The sequence below is a fragment of the Schistocerca piceifrons genome, chromosome 1 (genome assembly GCF_021461385.2).
Source record: "Schistocerca piceifrons isolate TAMUIC-IGC-003096 chromosome 1, iqSchPice1.1, whole genome shotgun sequence".
NCBI classification, from domain to species: Eukaryota; Metazoa; Arthropoda; class Insecta; order Orthoptera; family Acrididae; genus Schistocerca; species Schistocerca piceifrons.
In genome coordinates, this window is record NC_060138.1 from 189,042,294 (window position 1) to 189,062,786 (window position 20,493).

The window sequence follows — 20,493 nt, forward strand, 5'->3', positions numbered from 1 at the left end:
AATGTCATTTCTATACACTCGGATACCAATACAGTAAATAATTTTCATTCTACACTGGTTCAATTTTAATTACAATCTTCCTAAACTATCATCAAATCTGCCACAAATCGCTGCATGCCCTGCTTTAGAGGGGGCAATCCCCCCAACCTCCATGTGGATATTCAGCACCTTATCGCACACTTATGGTTTTATCATCCTACAACCACTTTCCACAGTTGCTCACATCAGTAACACACTGACAGTGTGACCACCTCATTCTCAGGCACCAGGCCTTAATAATCTGCCCATTGACAAATTCACTTGTCAGTAGATTTCCCCACTTGTGGCCTGTACCTTCGCTGGAATGATTCCCCATTTGGGGCGCATGCTGATACTAGAATAATTCCTGATTTGGGGCGCATGCTGATACTAGAATAATTCCTGATTTGGGGCCCATACTATCACTAGAATGATTTCCCATTTGTGTCTGTTCTGCTTATTGACTTTCCTTACCATGTCGTGCTCGCAACACCAGCAGGCTGCATTCAGTCTCATGATGGGCTGTAATCATAATGTTTTGGCTCGTCAGTGTGTGTTTCAAATAACTATGAGTGTCCAGTAGTGTGTGATGTTTGAAACAAGAGTTACTTGAGAGTGAAAAATTGGAGCTATTATATGAAAATTAGTTTTAACAAACTATTCATCATATTTAAAAATAGTTCGTAATATAATATTTCTAATCATTTCTTAAACTATTTTTGTTTTAGCCTCCAAACAGAAAACTATCTGGCAAAGACAGAGTAGCTGTAGTTGCAAAACAGTTATCAGACTTCATTTATCTGTATAGCCGTGAAACTGAGCTCTACACAGAAGCAACAGACCGTCCACACTGTATACCGTCAGAATTATGCACCAGGTTTCTAATTTTTGCAAGGTGAGGTGACTTGATGTAAGATGTATTGTACTAGTATCACAGTGAAAATCTTCAGGAAAAAAGTACAGCCTAATCTCAACTAAATTTCGAGTCAACTTAGAAATCCACATAGTTTCTCAGTTTTTATAATTTCTATCCTGTCAGAGTTTACAGCAGCATATTTTCTGGGATTTTGTTTCCAAGATGTCAGCTTTTCCACAGGTATGTACGATGGCTACTAAAATCTATTATAACATTTGATAGGTACACCATGTCTTTGATGTAAATGGATATAAAATCCTGTATGAAATACATAATCTAAGTAAGAAAAACTGACTGACCACCAAATAAGTGGCTCTGAGGAATGAACACGCATATAGAAAGGAAGGGCAATGAGGAATATGCCTCTTCACTGCTCAGTTTATCTGGCATTTAAATATTATGATATTATATCTCTTGTGTTTCTTTTAGTTTATAGTACACAGAATAAAAATGGCTACAGAATATTTACCTAACATCCATCCTCAATTCCCAAAAGCATTCACATCCTACCTCTGCTGCACAACTTGAACATAGCCATCATTCACTGTTTGTTTGTAGACAACAAAACCCATCAAAATTTTCCTAGACTGTATTCATGTTTACAAAGCAGTGGTATTGCAGTAGACACTGAAAAACATGGTGATGCTATATTGTAGGTGTGGTGAACTATATTTCATCTGTGGATTCAGATACATTTTGCAATGAGGAAATAACATTTTCTATTATAGAAGGGAGGGTAAAAGTTGTGGAATCTGAAGCTAGGAAAGATGCCCTTTGCGGAAGTTCGATCCTTCTCAAACTCTACATGATGGAAAACAATGCAACACACAAAAGTGTTACAAATTCTGCAGTTCAATAAGTGCAGTTTCACAACAACATGTCAAACTGAGAAAATAATATGATCTTGGTTTGGTCCTTGGCTTTTCATCCATTTGTCTATGATTTTTTGAGAACAGGCTTGTCAGGAGAATAAGATTATTGTTACTGTATATTTTTACTTGTTCTAAGTACTTATAACAACAAAATCATTCACATATAGTTGCATTGTTTGCGATTCACCAGGAAGTATTTCATTTGTTTTAAATATTTATTCATAGTTTAGTTGTGGATGATATATTGTGAAACACTTGTCCACATGAAGGCAAACTGTAGAAATGTCACATTCCAAACAGGTTTCCCAATGATGCCTTAGAGCATAACAAACTTCACATCTTTTAGAGGGAGCAGTTTTCTTCAGTCATCATTCTTACCACTAGAAAATGACCCCAGATTCTGGCTTGAAGTCTTAAGGGATTTTTTGCTTTGGTTGGTTGTCCTGTACAAGTGTAGACAGAGAAAGTTACGTTCTTCAAAAGCTGCAGTGCCATATTGAGCCTGGAAATTGATGACGCCATCCTCCTGGATGCTGTGTTGAGTATATGGAAAATTATGCTTGCATTTAGCATTGCTATGTCCATGAGAGAGAGTTCTTATACCCTTTGACAGATCTTCTCATAAGAGGATAGTAGGGCAGACATTGGTCACGTATGTCAATGTCACCCATTCTTTAATTGTTATAGATAAAACATGAACAACTATCCAAACTGTATGAAGTTATTGTCAATGTTTATGTAGCACAAGAAATAATTAAGATGACTTATTCTCAGTATCAATGGTAAATGCAGTTGTAAATGCAGAATACTCAATTCTACTAACACGTAATGATTTTCTCTGATATGAAAGGTTGCAAATCAGAAAGTGCAACACCATTAAACCCACCTAAATGGAGCTTTGCTATTTTCAATAAAAAGAAATGTACTTTTCTTGGGCACCTTGGCCACAGACACTTTAGATTTCTGAGGGCCTGTCGTTATTAGAATATTATGCTTCATTTACCTTTTGTCGTTTGCAGACGCAAAGTGGCACTCTGCAGCACGAAGCTGAAATGCTGAGTTAAAGTGCACCAAAATCTTGACGGTTACATGAAAGGCTTTGAGTGTTGTGTGGGAAATGTTAATTTCTTTTCAACGGTGAGTTTAAGCAGTCTAGCATGTTTGTGTTTAATTTATTAGACATGAAATGTAGCAAAGCTAAATGTTGCGCACATTAAAATCTGACCAGCTTCATTGTTCTGTTAATGAGAAGAGACTGGGCTTTCTGTGAGGTTCGCATTGAAATCTTGTTATAGAACTGATCAAAATTCTTTGAAAGCTATTTTCTCTTTACATCTGAATTACAATTATTTTTTATGTATTGAATCGTGAGAGACCTGCTCTGCGCTGACTGGTCCACGCTAACACAAAAACTGTTTCTGCAATGAAATATTAATTCACTTTCAAGTGAAACACTTGAGCAGATAATTCTCAATGGGTGAGTTCCTATTTTTAAGCCATGTGGTGTAATGAAAAGCTTGAAATTATGTTCTCGCTCGTAATGGTGTCTTTGAAACCAAGTCAGCTCAGTATATGAAAACTGCAAATTATTCAGTAATAATTAAGGGATGCCTTTCCCTACACTATTAAGAGGAAAACACAAGTTTACACATTTATAGAATTAATTATCATCATCATCATAAGAACGCTTTTTCTTACAGTATTAATAACAAACACACACCATTCTCATCAGAATCGTCAATGACGTCCTTCTACAATCGAGAACAAAATAAAGAGAATTAGTTTTTTCTCTTTCTTCCTCGTTAGAGGACTGTCTATTCATTTTTTGTTCCTTGAAATACATCAGGGCTTAACAACTGGCCGGTTTTGAGCGCGAGCACTCACGTCTGCTCAGGCACGTGCTCGGGAGCAGGTGCAAGGTCGCAGAGTAGGGAGGGAGGGGAAATGCGCGTGCACGTTTGAATAGGGCCGCAGCATGCCTATTGAATTCGCACGGACTCTGTAACGTTTAAAGTACTACGATCAGCTCTAACAGTCACTTCGCTGGTTAAGAATCATGTCAAGTCGCCGTTGTGTAACCCCAACCATGCTTTCGCAGTTCAACCCCCATTGGGAGGAATTGTATCTGTTTACAGAAAAAGATGGTGTTTGAAAATGTTTAGGATGTCACAAAACGCTGAATTCTTTTAGGAAATCTAATTTGCAGCGACATTATATGTCGTACCATGGGAAAGACTACAGAAGTGGAAAATGTGATGGACCAGATCGTGCACAGGAAGTTATTAAACTTAAAAGGAAACTATCCGAAGAAGATCTGGACGACGAAGAAAAATCAACTGAGGCAGCTCTCGGAGTGAGTTACGAAATTGCTTTGCTTTTAGCAAAATCCCTGCGTCCCTTCACTGATGGCGATTTAATAAAAGAATGTTTGGTAGTTGCAGCAGAACATTTGTGTCCATCTCAAGTCGAACAGTTTCGGATTGTGCCATTATCTAACATGACCATTATGCGTCGCATACAGGACATGGCAGACGATGTCCAGAGCCAGCTTGCAAATATCTGTAAAGATTTTATGGCGTATTCTCTAGCTCTGGACGAAAGTGTTGATATCACTGGAACAGCGCAGCTTGCCATATTTATTAGAGGTGTTAATAGAGATCTTCAGGTGAGGGAGGAGCTCCTCGATGTAGTAGCCATGAAGAACACTACAACCGGAGGTGATATTTTAAGTAGTGTTGAAGAAAGTGTTGAAAATATAGGATTGTCGTGGAATTCTTTAGTTTCAGTGTCTACAGACGGTGCATCAGCGATGACAGGGAAAAAATCAGGTTTCGTTGCGCTATTGAAGGAGAAAATGGAAAAACTGACAGTGCCGAATGAAATAAGGGGCGTTCACTGTGTGATCCACCAGGAAAACTTATGTGCAATGAGTATCACTCTAAAAAATGTGATGAGTGTTGTTGTTCGTACAACCAATTGTATAAGGAAGCATGGGCTACAACACAGACAATTTAAAAGCTTTCTTGAGGATGTAGAAAGCCAGTATGGTAGCATGCCTTATTACAGCGAGGTCCGCTGGCTTAGTCGTGGCGAATTATTAAATCGATTTTTTTGCCTATTAGATGAGATAAATATGTTCATGGAAATAAATAACGTGTGTTCCTGAATTGAAAGAGCCTTCATGGAAATGTGATCTCGCATTCTTAGCAGATTTAACTAGCCATTTGAATGCTTTGAACATTTCACTACAAGATAAAGATCTGCTAAATACTCATTTCATAGATCGAATATGAGAATTTAAAATTAAATTGACACTTTGGGTGAGTCAGCTGGAAACAGGAAATCTAGCTCATTTTCCTAAATTATCATCCATGCAAGATGTTCACAAAGACTGTGAACGTTATTCACATAGTTTAGTTGCCCTTAAGGAAGAATTTGATCAACACTTTAAAGATTTGACAGCACTAGACAGTGATTTTGATCTGTTCTCGTCTCCATATTCAGCGAATATTGAAGAGATTCGTCCTGAGCTGCAACTAGAAATTATTGACCTGCAGTGTGACAGAGAATACAGAGACAAATTTCAGAACAAGAAAAACATTTTGGATTTCTACAGACACTTCCCTCAGGATAGATTTCCTTGTTTGCACAAACTGGCAGCTACAATAATATCAATGTTTGGTTCCACGTATGTTTGTGAACAACTGTTCTCTGCAATGAAATGTAATGAGACGCGCCTGAGAAACGCATTGTCTGATCTAAATTTAAACTGCACGCTGCGCCTACAATGCACAAGAACAATTACTCCAAACATAGACGCAATTATAAAGGGCAAAAAGTACAAGATAACCGAGAATCCCACAGTTCACTGACACCTTTTATTGTGTAACAGTTCACAAATTAATACGACTGTAGAGGCATACATTAAGCTAATAAAATTATGTGGCACGTGTACATTCTCCTTTATTTGTTTCATTTGTCGCAGTAATAATTCGTGAGTGATATCCCTGCAGATGGCTGCGGATTTACATTGACTGGCGGCAGCTGTTGTGTGCCCCACTTGACTCTCCCCACTCTTCACTCTGGTCCGGTAGTGGGGGTAGCGTGCTCGAGATAAACATTTTTGCTATAAACCCATTTCACAACAACAATATTGCTCAAGAATACAAATATTAGTTCCCCTGAACATGGGTGGCATGTGTTTCCTTGTTTGTCCTACAGTCCTGACAGCATGATTGTGTCTAGCACTTCCTGAAAAAGTTAAGAGGTGTACCAATTGCCCGTGTAAATGGTTTTCCATTTCCCAAATGGACTCTCACAATCCAAGTACAATCTTTACACTTGCTGGAAATTTGACTACCACATCACCATTGTCTTCCACTTTTCAAGTTTGTGTCTTCATATAATAACAGTACCCTTTCTCTGAAGAGTATACTTAATATATTCTTTACGCCAAATCTGGCTCTCTTTAATGGATTATATTGAATGTATGGAAGTGTGTCCCTAAAGTTTGTTAGGTTTTCATCAATGTTGATATTTTTGCCAAGAATGTGTATTCTTTGAAATTTGAAGCAGTTGTGAAATGACTGGTCTTGCCTTCCTCAGCTCATAATATTGTGTTTCTAGTAAATTGATAGCAAAGTACAAATACCTGTAGATGGCCTTGAATCTTCTCAGTCATGTTGTTTCAACACATATTGGAATATCGATATTTATTTTAAAATAGAAAACTTGAACATCAGGAATAGAATCCAGTAATATAAGTTTTTATGCGGAAAAGGATTACAGATGTCATCAATGCTAAATAAGCACTTTTTCTTAAGTTTATTACCATTTCTCCACTTCAAGGTGGCATATTTTGCCAGTTACTTTTGTTGACATCCCACAGGTTTTGTTCAGTGAATCAGATTTTTTTCATATATCACATTTTTAATGTTGCATATCAACACAACATGATTGGTTACATGAATAAAAATAATTTTAAGTTTTATTTCTTAACTTGGTGCAAAGGGTGCACTTAAAAATATGAAGATATATGGTGAAATTGTTTTCATTTAACAATCTATAATTATAATCTACTTCCAAAAAGAGATTTAGTTGCTAGTTACCAAATTTTTGAGATGTAATTAGTTTTGCGTGCATCCTGTCAAATTAAATTCTTAGGTCATCATGTTCTCTGTCACCAAATAAATTATATAAACCATGGTAATTTTAGAATCTTGGGCCCCACACACTTGCGTCAACTTTTTGAAATACCCCTACAATGTAGCCAATACATTATTGTTGCACATGTATGAATTTGTGAATCAATTTCAGGTTTTATTAGATGAACAATTAAGCATTCATTAGCTCTGCATGTGTTTTAACGTGGATGCAGAGCACAAACACTCTTCTGCTCTGCACACATAAGATAAGAAATCACGCCAGCACAGGCAGTAGCTGTTGTGCATAAATAATAGTGTTCACGGCATTGAGAGGCAGGGTCAAGAAAATGAGAGAGAAGCAGAAGAGGAAATCTATAATTCTTAATTTTTGGTCTCTCTATTCACTGTAGTACATTTTAGAAAAAAAAGTCACTGTCAGAGTAGCCTTTCGAAGAAATGATAGTATTAAGTACTTTTGGAAGCTTTATTTGTGGGAGGCGCACAGAAAATTGTTGCTCAAGACTTCTGCCACCTCTGAGATGTTGCATACTCTTCACAGTTGCAGAATTATATATTTCCTTTTGGGTATTATAAAAAAATAGCACAGTTTTTCTTTCTGTAACCTTTTTTGTCAGAGGATGAACTTTTGAAACTTCACCACAGGTTTCGATTTTCAATGCTTTTAAACACTAGAGAATGTGTTCAAAGTAAAGCTTTTGCAAACTACAGGGCCATTGGAATTTATCTTTTCAGTAACATTTTATGTTTAAAATTCATTACTGCCATCTCCTTCATTTCTTCATTTAGAACGGAGTTATATTAACTCAAGAACATGTGAAAACACTCGTAAAATGATTTTTTTTATAAACAAACATCACTTTAGTAAATGAAATTCACCTTTGGCTGGATCAGTCACAGCAGAGCAGCAAAGTTGTACTGTTGTTGTTGCTGTTTTCATTTTCATTAACACACACACACACACACACACACACACACACACACACACACACACACACACACACACTCCCAAATGCGCAATTTCCAGAAAACTGTATATGTCCTGTCAAGCAATCTCTTGTTTTAGTCAAGATACAGCGCAAATTTCTTTTCTCCCAAATTCAGTACGATACCTCTTCATTAGGAGGCTCTGCCCAATAATCTTCAGCATTCTTCTGTAACACCACATCTCGAAACCTTATATTCTTTTTTCTTATTATCCATCTTTCACGTCTACAGAAGTCTACAAATCATGTAGATACTTTCAAATAAGTCTTGCTAACTCTTCAGTTTATATTCAGCCTTAACAAAATTCTGTTTTTCAGAAATACTTCCTTTGTTATTGTCAATTTGCATTTTACATCCTCTCAACTTTGGGCATCGTCATGTATTCTGCTGCCCAAATAGCAAATCTTGCATACTACTTTTTTAGTGTTTAATTTCCAAACATAATGCCCTTAGCGTGGCCTGATTTGACTACACTCCAGTACCCTTGTTTATACTTATGTTGATATTTATCTTATAATCTTGTCAAGACACTATTCATTCTGTTCAATTTCTTTTCCAAGTCCTTTGCCATGTTTCACAGAGTTAGGTCAGCAGTCAACTTCAAAGTTCTTATTTTTTCTCCCTGAACTTAAATTACTTTCTGACTTTGTCTTTGCAGTTATTGCTTGCTCGATGTACAAATTGAATAACACTGGGCAAAGGCTACAGCCCTGTTTCACTTCCTTCCCAGCAACAGCTTGTCTTCTACTTCCACTACTACTACTACTACTACTACTACTACTACTTCTTCTTTCATGTCTGACTTTTAGAACTACAGTCTGTGCTCTGTGTGAGCTGTAAATAACATTTCTCCCTATATTATTTTACCTCTGCTATCTTCAGATTTTTGTACTGTGTATTCCAGTCAACAATGTCAAACAGCTTTCGCTAAATCAATAAAAGCTATAAACATAGGTTCACCTTTCTTCAAGCAAATTCCAGGGTAAGTCATAGTCAATAGCACCTGAAATGTTCCTTCATTTCTCTGGAACCCAAAGTGATGTTCCCTGTGGTCAGCTTCTACCAGTTGTCCGTTATTCTCGAAATAATTCCTGTCACTAACTTGGTGGTTTGGTAATATTGTCACCTAAGAATTCCTGTCTTCTTAGAACTATGACTACTTACATTCTTCTTGACATCTGAGAGTACTTTGTTGGTCTGACTCTCAGAGTATAAATCCTCGTCTCACCATCTTGTACGTCTTCTTTTTCTCTAGAATTGTCTCCAGTGTTTCCTTCCGTAGATCCTTTGCATATTCCCTCCACCTTTAGGCCTTCTCTTTTTTGTTCAGTACAGACCTGCTATCCGAGCTCTTAATATTATAGAGGTACTTCTCATTCCCCAGGAGGTATCTTTAATTTTCCTGTAGGCAGCATCTATCTTTCCTCTAGGCATATGTGCTTCTACGGTCTTGCATTTCTCATCTAGTAATTCCTTCATTGCCATTTTGCACTTCCCATCAATTTCATTTTTTTACTTCTGTATTCTCTTTTACATGCTTCAGTTGCTGCATTTTTATATTTTCTCCTTTCATCAATTAAATTCAGTATCTCAACAAAGACAATAAATTTTTGATCACTGAGTGGTGGCAGGAGAACACACCTTCTCAATCCAGCCAATAAGTGTCCCCTGACCCGTGGTTTTGGGTGACTTTTCCAAACTCTCCCTATTTCCTAAACCTCACCAATCCTTTCCCCTGTCCCTCTTCCTTCTTAAACCATTCTGCCAGGAGCAGGAGCCGGAGCCATTGGCTCCAAAAACTTGCAGATTCAAATACCTGCTGTCGCTAGGTGAGTAGACCATTTATCCATCCAAATTCAGTATCTCCTGTGATATCCAAGGATTTATACTAGGCCTTGTCTTTTTACCTATTTGATCCTCTGCTGCCATCCCTATTTCATCAGTGAGCTACCCATTCATCTTCTGTTGTATTCCTTCCCCTGTTTCAGTTGCACAATGCTTAATACTTCTTTTGAAACTCTGAACAATCTCTGGTGCTTTCAACTTATCCGGTTCTGATCTTAATTTTCTGTCTTTTTTCAGATTCTTCAGTTTTAATCTGCTATTCATAACCAGCAAATGATGGGTCATGCACATCTGTCCTTGAAAATGTTTTTCAATTAAAAATCTGGTATGGAAATCTGTCCTTCCATTATATAATCAGTCTGAAGCCCTCTAGAAGCTCCATGTCTCTTTAACATACACAACCTTCTGACATGAATTTTAAACCAATTGTGGTTGGTGCAGAATTCTACCAAGTGACATTCCATTTCATCTTTACTCCATGATCTGCTACAATTTTTCCTTGTAGTTCATTTCCTACTATTGAATTCCAATCCTCCATCACATTTAAATTTTCATCCCCCATAACTATCCGGATAGTTTCTTTTTCTTTTCTTTCTTTCTTTCTTTCCCCGTCATACTTGATATCAATCTCTTCATCTGTAGAGCTAGAATAGTTTACCTAGGCTGATGCCAACATCATTACGACATATAGTGGCACTCCCATTTTCTTGGAAAACATCATAGCTGTATGTCCCTCCTTACTTTCGAGATGCATGGCTCATGGGAAGGGGGATTATTACGTGGACAACTCTCACAATAAAAATGATATTGTGAAAACAGCTTTTGCCTGTTGTGTGCTTGGCAAATAGTTTCTCCTTGGCAGTTGTAGCAAAAGGTGAGAGAACATTCCCTTCTTGACTATCCATTTCACTGCTTTGTACAGCTTATACACCTGAGTAACTGTACATGATGATCACTGCATTAAGGTACTTCACTTTGTATCAGTTTCATGAAAGTGTTTCATATATTCCTAAATTTTTGTGATCCCCCCCCCCCCTCCCCCCCAATGCAATGCAATCTTTGCAATTACAAGAGACAGTTAATGTAAACAAGACATGTGGAAAAGTTGAGTAAACTGTTCATTACAGTGGCGTAGCGTGGTTGTAAAGGTTGGGGAGACTGCAGTTATTACAGGGAGACAAAATAACACAATAAACAATAATTTAAACAAATGAAACAAAATGCATCAAACAAAACTACTACTACTACTAATAATAATAATAATAATAATAATAATAATAATAATAATAATAATAATAATAATAATGGTAACGACACCGCTAGCCACATGGAAAATGATTTAAATCCAAATATAGGTGTTTTGCAGGATATGCTTCCTGCAACCACACTAGAAGGAAAACAAAGACAGAGGATGAGATGGCCAGATGAAGTTAATCGACACCTCATGTTCTGTTATTACCAAGCAACAAACCTAGGAATCAACACAACTGGATACAGATCACAAGTGTACACAACATTTATTACCAGATACACAGAATTAAAATTTTTAACAGAATGACGACTAGCTGATCAGATTCGTGTAATAATCAAAAATAACAGGATACCCCGTTCATAATTAGAAAACATCAAACAACAAGTACAACAAATACTGGAACAAAATAATGTGCAATCAGAAGAAGAAGAAAATACAGTAATGGACTCAAACATCCCAGAGCAAACAAACAAAGAACAACACGCAAAAATTAAACAATCAGAGGAAAACGAAATCTTAAGACAGCCACCAGAACAAGCACAAATAGAACACGAAGAGACACACATGTTAGATATATAAGAAAAATGTCAGCTGACATATATAGAATACAAAGACACAAATACAGACGTTAGACCAGTCTTGCATAGACCGCCAAATAACCCACAAGTCAAAACAACAATAAAAACTATCAACACAATCATACACAACAAAATAAATGAAAACACAACTATGGAAGAGTTACAACTACTGGTTTATATAGGAGCACCCACTACACTAAATATACACACTAGGCTGAGATCAGAACCAACCAACACACAGGAGAAACCCACAAAACCAGCATGGCAACACAGGCTACAGATCAGAATAGAAAAACTGAGAAAAAGACATCGGACAGCTAACATAATTTATAAGAAACGAAATGTCAGAAAAAAAAAGAAAAAGGTTAGGTAAAATCTCACAACAAGAAGCAATAGAGCAATTAGATGAAAAGAAGCAGAAATTACAAGCATTGGCCAAACGACTTAGAAGATACAAAAAAAGTGAAAATAGAAGGAAACAAAACCAAACATTCAACACAAACCAAAAGAAATTTTACCAGACAATAGATAACACACACGTTAAAATAGACAATCCACCAAACATAACAGACATGGAACACTTCTGGAGCAACATATGGTCAAACCCGGTACAACATAACAGGCATGCACGGTGGATACAAGCAGAAACAGACACACACAAGATGATGCCACAAATGCCTGAAGTGATAATTTTGCAACATGAAGTCACCCAAGGAATGAATTCTATTCACAATTGGAAAGCCCTTGGAAAAGATAAAATAGCAAATTTCTGGCTAAGAAGTTCACCTCACCACATTCACATCTAACTAAATTATTTAACTGTTACATTGAAGACCCATACACATTCCCTGATACACTTACACATGTTGTTGTTGTTGTGGTCTTCAGTCCTGAGACTGGTTTGATGCAGCTCTCCATGCTACTCTATCCTGTGCAAGCTTCTTCATCTCCCAGTACCTACTGCAACCTACATCCTTCTGAATCTGCTTAGTGTATTGATCTCTTGGTCTCCTTCTACGATTTTTACCCTCCACGCTGCCCTCCAATGCTAAATTTGTGATCCCTTGATGCCTCAAAACATGTCCTACCAACCGATCCCTTCTTCTAGTCAAGTTGTGCCACAAACTTCTCTTCTCCCCAATCCTATTCAATACCTCCTCATTAGTTACGTGATCTACCCACCTTATCTTCAGCATTCTTCTGTAGCACCACATTTCGAAAGCTTCTATTCTCTTCTTGTCCAAACTGGTTATCGTCCATGTTTCACTTCCATACATGGCTACACTCCATACAAATACTTGCAGAAACGACTTCCTGACACTTAAATCTATACTCGATGTTAACAAATTTCTCTTCTTCAGAAACGATTTCCTTGCCATTGCCAGTCTACATTTTATATCCTCTCTACTTCGACCATCATCAGTTATTTTGCTCCCCAAATAGCAAAACTCCTTTACTACTTTAAGTGCCTCATTTCCTAATCTAATTCCCTCAGCATCACCCGACTTAATTCAACTACATTCCATTATCCTTGTTTTGCTTTTGTTGATGTTCATCTTATAGCCTCCTTTCAAGACACTGTCCATTCCGTTCAGCTGCTCTTCCAAGTCCTTTGCTGTCTCTGACAGAATTACAATGTCATCGGCGAACCTCAAAGTTTTTACTTCATGAATTTTACTTCATGAATTTTAACACCTACTCCGAATTTTTCTTTTGTTTCCTTTACTGCTTGCTCAATATACAGATTGAATAACATCGGGGAGAGGCTACAACCCTGTCTCACTCCTTTCCCAACCACTGCTTCCCTTTCATGCCCCTCGACTCTTATAACTGCCATCTGGTTTCTGTACAAATTGTAAATAGCCTTTCGCTCCCTGTATTTTACCCCTGCCACCTTCAGAATTTGAAAGAGAGTGTTCCAGTTAACGTTGTCAAAAGCTTTCTCTAAGTCTACAAATGCTAGAAATGTAGGTTTGCCTTTTCTTAATCTTTCTTCTAAGATAAGTCGTAAGGTTAGTATTGCCTCACGTGTTCCAACATTTCTACGGAATCCAAACTGATCTTCCCCGAGGTCCGCTTCTACCAGTTTTTCCATTCGTCTGTAAAGAATTCGCGTTAGTATTTTGCAGCCGTGACTTATTAAACTGATAGTTCGGTAATTTTCACATCTGTCAACACCTGCTTTCTTTGGGATTGGAATTATTATATTCTTCTTGAAGTCTGTGGGTATTTCGCCTGTCTCATACATCTTGCTCACCAGATGGTAGAGTTTTGTCATGACTGGCTCTCCCAAGGCCATCAGTAGTTCTAATGGAATGTTGTCTACTCCCGGGGCCTTGTTTCGACTCAGGTCTTTCAGCGCTCTGTCAAACTCTTCACGCAGTATCTTATATCCCATTTCATCTTCATCTACATCCTCTTCCATTTCCATAATATTGTCCTCAAGTACGTCGCCCTTGTATAAACCCTCTATATACTCCTTCCACCTTTCTGCCTTCCCTTCTTTGCTTAGAACTGGGTTGCCATCTGAGCTCTTGATATTCATACAAGTGGTTCTCTTCTCTCCAAAGGTCTCTTTAATTTTCCTGTAGGCAGTATCTATCTTACCCCTAGTGAGACAAGCCTCTACATCCTTACATTTGTCCTCTAGCCATCCCTGCTTAGCCATTTTGCACTTCCTGTCAATCTCATTTTTGAGACGTTTGTATTCCTTTTTGCCTGCTTCATTTACTGCATTTTTATATTTTCTCCTTTCATCAATTAAATTCAATATTTCTTCTGTTACCCAAGGATTTCTATTAGCCCTCGTCTTTTTACCTACTTGATCGTCTGCTGCCTTCACTACTTCATCCCTCAGAGCTACCCATTCTTCTTCTACTGTATTTCTTTCCCTCATTCCTGTCAATTGTTCCCTTATGCTCTCCCTGAAACTCTCTACAACCTCTGGTTCTTTCAGTTTATCCAGGTCCCATCTCCTTAAATTCCTACCTTTTTGCAGTTTCTTCAGTTTCAATCTGCAGTTCATAACCAATAGATTGTGGTCAGAATCCACATCTGCTCCTGGAAATGTCTTACAATTTAAAACCTGGTTCCTAAATCTCTGACTTACCATCATGTAATCTATCTGATACCTTTTAGTATCTCCAGGATTCTTCCAGGTATACAACCATGGAATAACTTGTATGAAACCTAAAGATCAAGCAGACACAGCAAATCCAGCTAAATATCACCCCATAACATGCCTACCAACAATATACAAAATATTAACTTCAGTCATTACACAGAAATTAATGACACATACAACACAGAACAAAATTATAAATGAAGAACAAAAAGGCTGTTGCAAAGGAGCACGAGGATGTAAAGAGCAACTGATAATAGATGCAGAGGTGACATATCAAGCTAAAACTAAACAAAGGTCGCTACACTACACATACATTGACTACCAAAAAGCTTTTGATAGTGTACCCCACTCATGGTTACTACAAATATTGGAAATATACAAAGTAGATCCTAAATTGATACAGTTCCTAAACATAGTAATGAAAAATTGGAAAACCACACTTAATATCCAAACAAATTCAAATAATATCACATCACAGCCAATACAGATTAAGCGTGGAATATACCAAGGAGACTCATTAAGCCCTTTCTGGTTCTGCCTTGCTCTGAACCCACTATCCAACATGCTAAATAATACAAATTATGGATACAATATTACTGGAACATACCCACACAAAATCACACATTTGCTATACATGGATGATCTAAAACTACTGGCAGCAACAAATCAACAACTCAACCAATTACTAAAGATAACAGAAGTATTCAGAAATGGTATAAATATGGCTTTTGGAACAGACAAATGTAAGAAAAATAGCATAGTCAAGGGAAAACACACCAAACAAGAAGATTACATATTGGATAACCACTGCGACTGCATAGAAGCGATGGAAAAAACAGATGCCTGTAAATATCTAGGATACAGACAAAAAATAGGAATAGATAATACAGATATTAAAGAAGAACTAAAAGAAAAATATAGACAAAGACTAACAAAAATACTGAAAACAGAATTGACAGCAAGAAACAAGACAAAAGCTATAAATACTTACGCTATACCAGTATTGACCTACTCATTTGGAGTAGTGAAATGGAGTAACACAGACCTAGAAGCACTCCATACACTTACACGATCACAATACCACAAATATAGAGTACATCACATACATTCAGCAACAGAGAGATTCACATTAAGCAGAAAGGAAGGAGGAAGGGGATTTATTGACATAAAAAACCTACATTATAGACAGGTAGACAATTTAAGAAAATTCTTTATAGAACGAGCAGAAACTAGCAAAATACACAAAGCAATCACTCAGGTAGACAATTTAAGAAAATTCTTTATAGAACGAGCAGAAACTAGCAAAATACACAAAGCAATCACTCATATAAATACATCGGCTACACCACTACAATTTCATAACCACCTCTACAACCCTTTAGATCACGTAACTTCAACAGATACGAAGAAAGTAAATTGGAAAAAGAAAACACTACATGCCAAGCACCCGTATCATCTAACACAGCCACACATCGATCAAGACGCATCCAACACATGGCTAAGAAAAGGCAATATATACAGTGAGACGGAAGGATTCATGATTGCAATACAGGATCAAACAATAAACACCAGATATTACAGCAAGCATATTATTAAAGATCCCAATACCACAACAGATAAATGCAGACTTTGCAAACAACAAATAGAAACAGTAGATCACATCACAAGCGGATGTACAATACTAGCACATACAGAATACCCCAGAAGACATGACAATGTAGCAAAAATAATACAACAACAACTTGCCATACAACATAAACTAATAAAACAACACGTTCCCTCATACAAGTATGCACCACAAAATGTACTGGAGAATGATGAATACAAATTATACTGGAACAGAACCATTATAACAGATAAAACAACACCACATAACAAACCTGACATCATACTCATGAATAAAAATAAGAAATTAACACAACTAATCGAAATATCCATACCCAATACAACAAATATACAGAAGAAAATAGGAGAAAAAATTGAAAAATACGTCCAACTGGCTGAGAAAGTCAAGGACATGTGGCATCAGGATAAAGTTGACATTATACCGATTATATTATCAACTACAGGAGTCATACCACACAATATCCACCAGTACATCAACGCAATACAGCTACATCCAAACTTATATATACAACTACACAAATCTGTAATTATTGATACTTGTTCAATTACCTGAAAGTTCCTAAATGCAATGTAGCATATACCGTACAATTAAAAGGGAGTCACGCTTGATCAAGATCCGCGTCACTTTCCACTTTTAACCAGACATGATGTCTGAGAAAGAAAAGAAATAATAATAATAATAATAATAATAATAATAACTAATTTGTTCAAGAAATGATGACAAATTTGGAGAATGCCAGCAGCAAGAGAAGAAGCACTTATATTTTCTTGTACACAAGTGCAATGCGCCTGTCTTTTCTTTCCATGAATAAGTCTATAACTCGGTCTGCAAAGATCTGATCACTGGATAGCTCTCCAAGTAGTGTCTCTCCTCCTGCTAACATGCTCAAACACGACATCCGGGTTATGGTCATTGAATTCCTTAAATAATTCTTCACGCGTTTAAGAGTACTCGTGCTTCGTTCACTGCTTGCTGTAGTTGCATGTAGGGTCAAAACCAAATGCAGGAACTTTGTTATTTCTTCTTAAACAGAGTCTAAATCATTGTTGGCAATATACTGAAATGATTCTTTGTTCTGCAGGTGACATTTTGATATCTGATGCTTTTGTGCTTTTCAGTCAAAGTTCTTTATTTTAAAAATGCCCTCTTGCACCATTCCTCTCACCACCAAACAGAAGACATATATAACAATATAATCTGTTGTTAACTGCATTCGCAGTCAACCAAGTATACTTTTCGTACCAGGCTGTCTGAAAAGTGTGTTCTTGTTTGGCTTTACTTAAAACTACACTGAGGATTTTAGGAGTAAGTCATTTGTCCTTCAATTCACACATTTTTTGGTACGTAAATGTAGAAAAAGGTGTTCCTGATAAAAATTTTACAAGGGGTTCAGTTGCTGGCTCGCTCATGTTGGCAACACAATGAAAATATACACTAAAATCACACAAAGAATGACTGTGAACACAAGCTGTGTGACTGTTCACGTCTGTGTTAAAAGCCAGCATAGAAGCGGCAGAGACTAGTCTCGATACCTGCTTGCAAATGCAGCGCACCAGCCTTCGTAGAGGAGGGGAGCCAAGAATGCCACTAAAGCGCAGGTGCCCACAGCCAGCTAAGGGAAGGGAGGCAGAGACAGAGCAGTCGAGTCTCGAGCAGGCAAATACACTAGTTCTCAGGGTGCAGTGTGGACTACAAAACTGATGTCTTTGCACATTTAGAACCCTTATTAAAAAGTTGTTTATATTTTTGTTATGAATTAACACTTCATCTTTTTTAAGCACAAATACAGGGGAGACTAAGTCTCAATCTCTCTCACACTACGCCACTGGTTTATTATATCAAAAGTAATCGCAGTAACTGTTAATACAAGGTTTCCAGTGGATGAGTCCCTAATTTCCTACAAAATCCCTCGGAATCCATCCTAAGCATTACAGCAGAGACTGGTTTAAATCATTCCGGCATGCAGGAAATACTGACACAAAGCCCACATTTTCAAAACCCAAAGCTACCAGGCTCATACCTGTATGAGCTGTGAGACAGAGAACTGACTTTGTAAGGCAGTTTCTCACAATCATTGAATATAAAGAAAGGCCTTGTCATCCTTCTTTCAAGTGAGAAACAATCACTAGTAAATGTTATGTTGCAATTTTGGAACAATTTGTCACCTTTCAGGTATCGTCGGAGGATTAATGAGGCACAGAGTAGTTCATGCAAGATTGGGCCAGACCACATTGCACCGAAAGGGGGTTTCATTTCATCGATGAGTGCTTCAGGAATAGTCATTAGGTTAGATTATTGCAATTTACTGGCGCAGGGACGGATTTGCCACCATCTTCACCCAATCTTATTCCTTGTGACTTCTTTTCATGGGGAATATTGAAAGACAGTGTCTACCGGAACCATCAGATGATGCTGAACAAACTTGAATTGGTGACCTGTGGGGTATCTGAATCCATTTATGTTGGGACATTACAGGAAGTGATGGCAAATTTCGTTGTTTGCACCACCCCCATATTAAAAGAGATGGGACATTTCAAAAAGATTGTCATGTGATTGCAAAGACTGCTTGCAAATGACAAGTTTAATTATGCATGCTGATGCTGTAAGAGCTGCACAGGATACAATGCCATCTATTAGCAACTTTTGGGACTGTTTCAAAACTTTTATATTGTTTATGTATAAAATTCTTACAGTTTTGCAGTAAACGCACCTTCTTTTACACTTGTCTAACAGTGTAGTTTTCGAGGTACTTAATTTTGAAATGAAGAACTCCTTCACTGAACACCCAGTACGGTGAGACAAGATGGTCACTACCTTCATGGGAAAAGTTAAACAGTTGCTTATGGACGCATGATTGTACCCTTGCATGGACCTCTTCATCCAAAGCAAATTGATGGCCAGGTGCCTGTTGTTTCAACTATGCTTCAGAAGTTTTGTTGGGAAGCCCTTACGCATCATCCATACAGTTCCCATACCTATCCATATGATTCCCTTATTTTTGATGCCCAGAAGAAAGATACTCATGACCTTTGATTTGCTTCAGATTCAGAAGTGCACACCCGGGTACAATTGGGGTTTTGTAGGGAACTGCAAATATTTTTCCGTCTTGTCTCACATTGGGATAAATGTACATTGAAGTAATAAACAATTTACTTACTTTCATGTGACTTTCCCTTTCATTATTTGCATATCTGACTTTAAAAGCATTAACAAGATTTGTGAATTATTTTTTCTTTTTCTTTAAAAGCATTAACAAAGCTTGTATTATTATTATTATTATTATTTACTTTTTTTTGCACAGCCATGAGTAATTTATGAGGTCTGTTAGTACCTCCCCTCTCCCCACCCCCCTCGAGTGTCTGATGGATTTGAATCTAGCGCACTTGCATGAGCTGACCTTGAACATTCATGCACATGCATGAATTTTTTCCCCACCTGTTGACAGCATCAGTTGCTGGCAAGCAGCAGGTGACTAAGGTGTAGTGTTTAGTGCCCACTATGGTTTATCATTGTAAGGGAAATGATAGGACAACTGTAGCCGTCCTACTGGATCAAATTTTGCAACAAACTGGGCAACAGCCAACTGAAAACCATTTGGAAGATTCAGACAGCTTTCAGTCACAGTGCTATGAGCATATCATAAATTAAGGATTGGTACAATTGGTTCAAAGATGACTGCACATTGGTGGAGACCAAGCCAAGCTCCAGTTGGCCATCAATGCGCCAAAATGACCAGGTCACTGCTAGACTGAACGCTGTGGTGATGCGGGACCATCGTGTGACTATCTGAGAAATTGCGGAAGAAGTGGGCATCAGCACTTTTCCGGCACATTTGATTGTGACCGAAGATTTGGCCATGAAGAGTGTGTTGGCAAAATTCATGCTGAAGCTGCTGATGGCAGAGCAAAAGCAACTTCATGTTGATGTCTCACAGGACATGCTGCACTCCACACAGGCAGTGACCCCATCTTTGTGAACACCATAATCACTGGTGACGAGTTGTAGGTGCACAGATATGACCCGGAAGCTAAATTGAATCCCAGTTGTCATAGTGGTAGCGTTCCTCATCACCAAGACCAAAGGAGGCCTGCCAAGTGCACAGCAACATCAAA

General features: G+C 37.7%; 1 protein-coding gene across 2 annotated transcripts in view; it reads left to right on the forward strand.

Annotated features, from left to right (window-relative positions):
- LOC124803400 (tubulin polyglutamylase TTLL5-like) overlaps positions 1-20,493 on the forward strand; it is a 220,037-nt gene that overhangs the window by 188,401 nt on the left and 11,143 nt on the right. For both annotated transcript variants that reach the window (XM_047264587.1, XM_047264595.1), the window contains exon 13: positions 747-913. In XM_047264587.1, the coding sequence (XP_047120543.1) occupies positions 747-913 (167 nt within the window). The remainder of the gene's footprint in view (positions 1-746; positions 914-20,493) is intronic.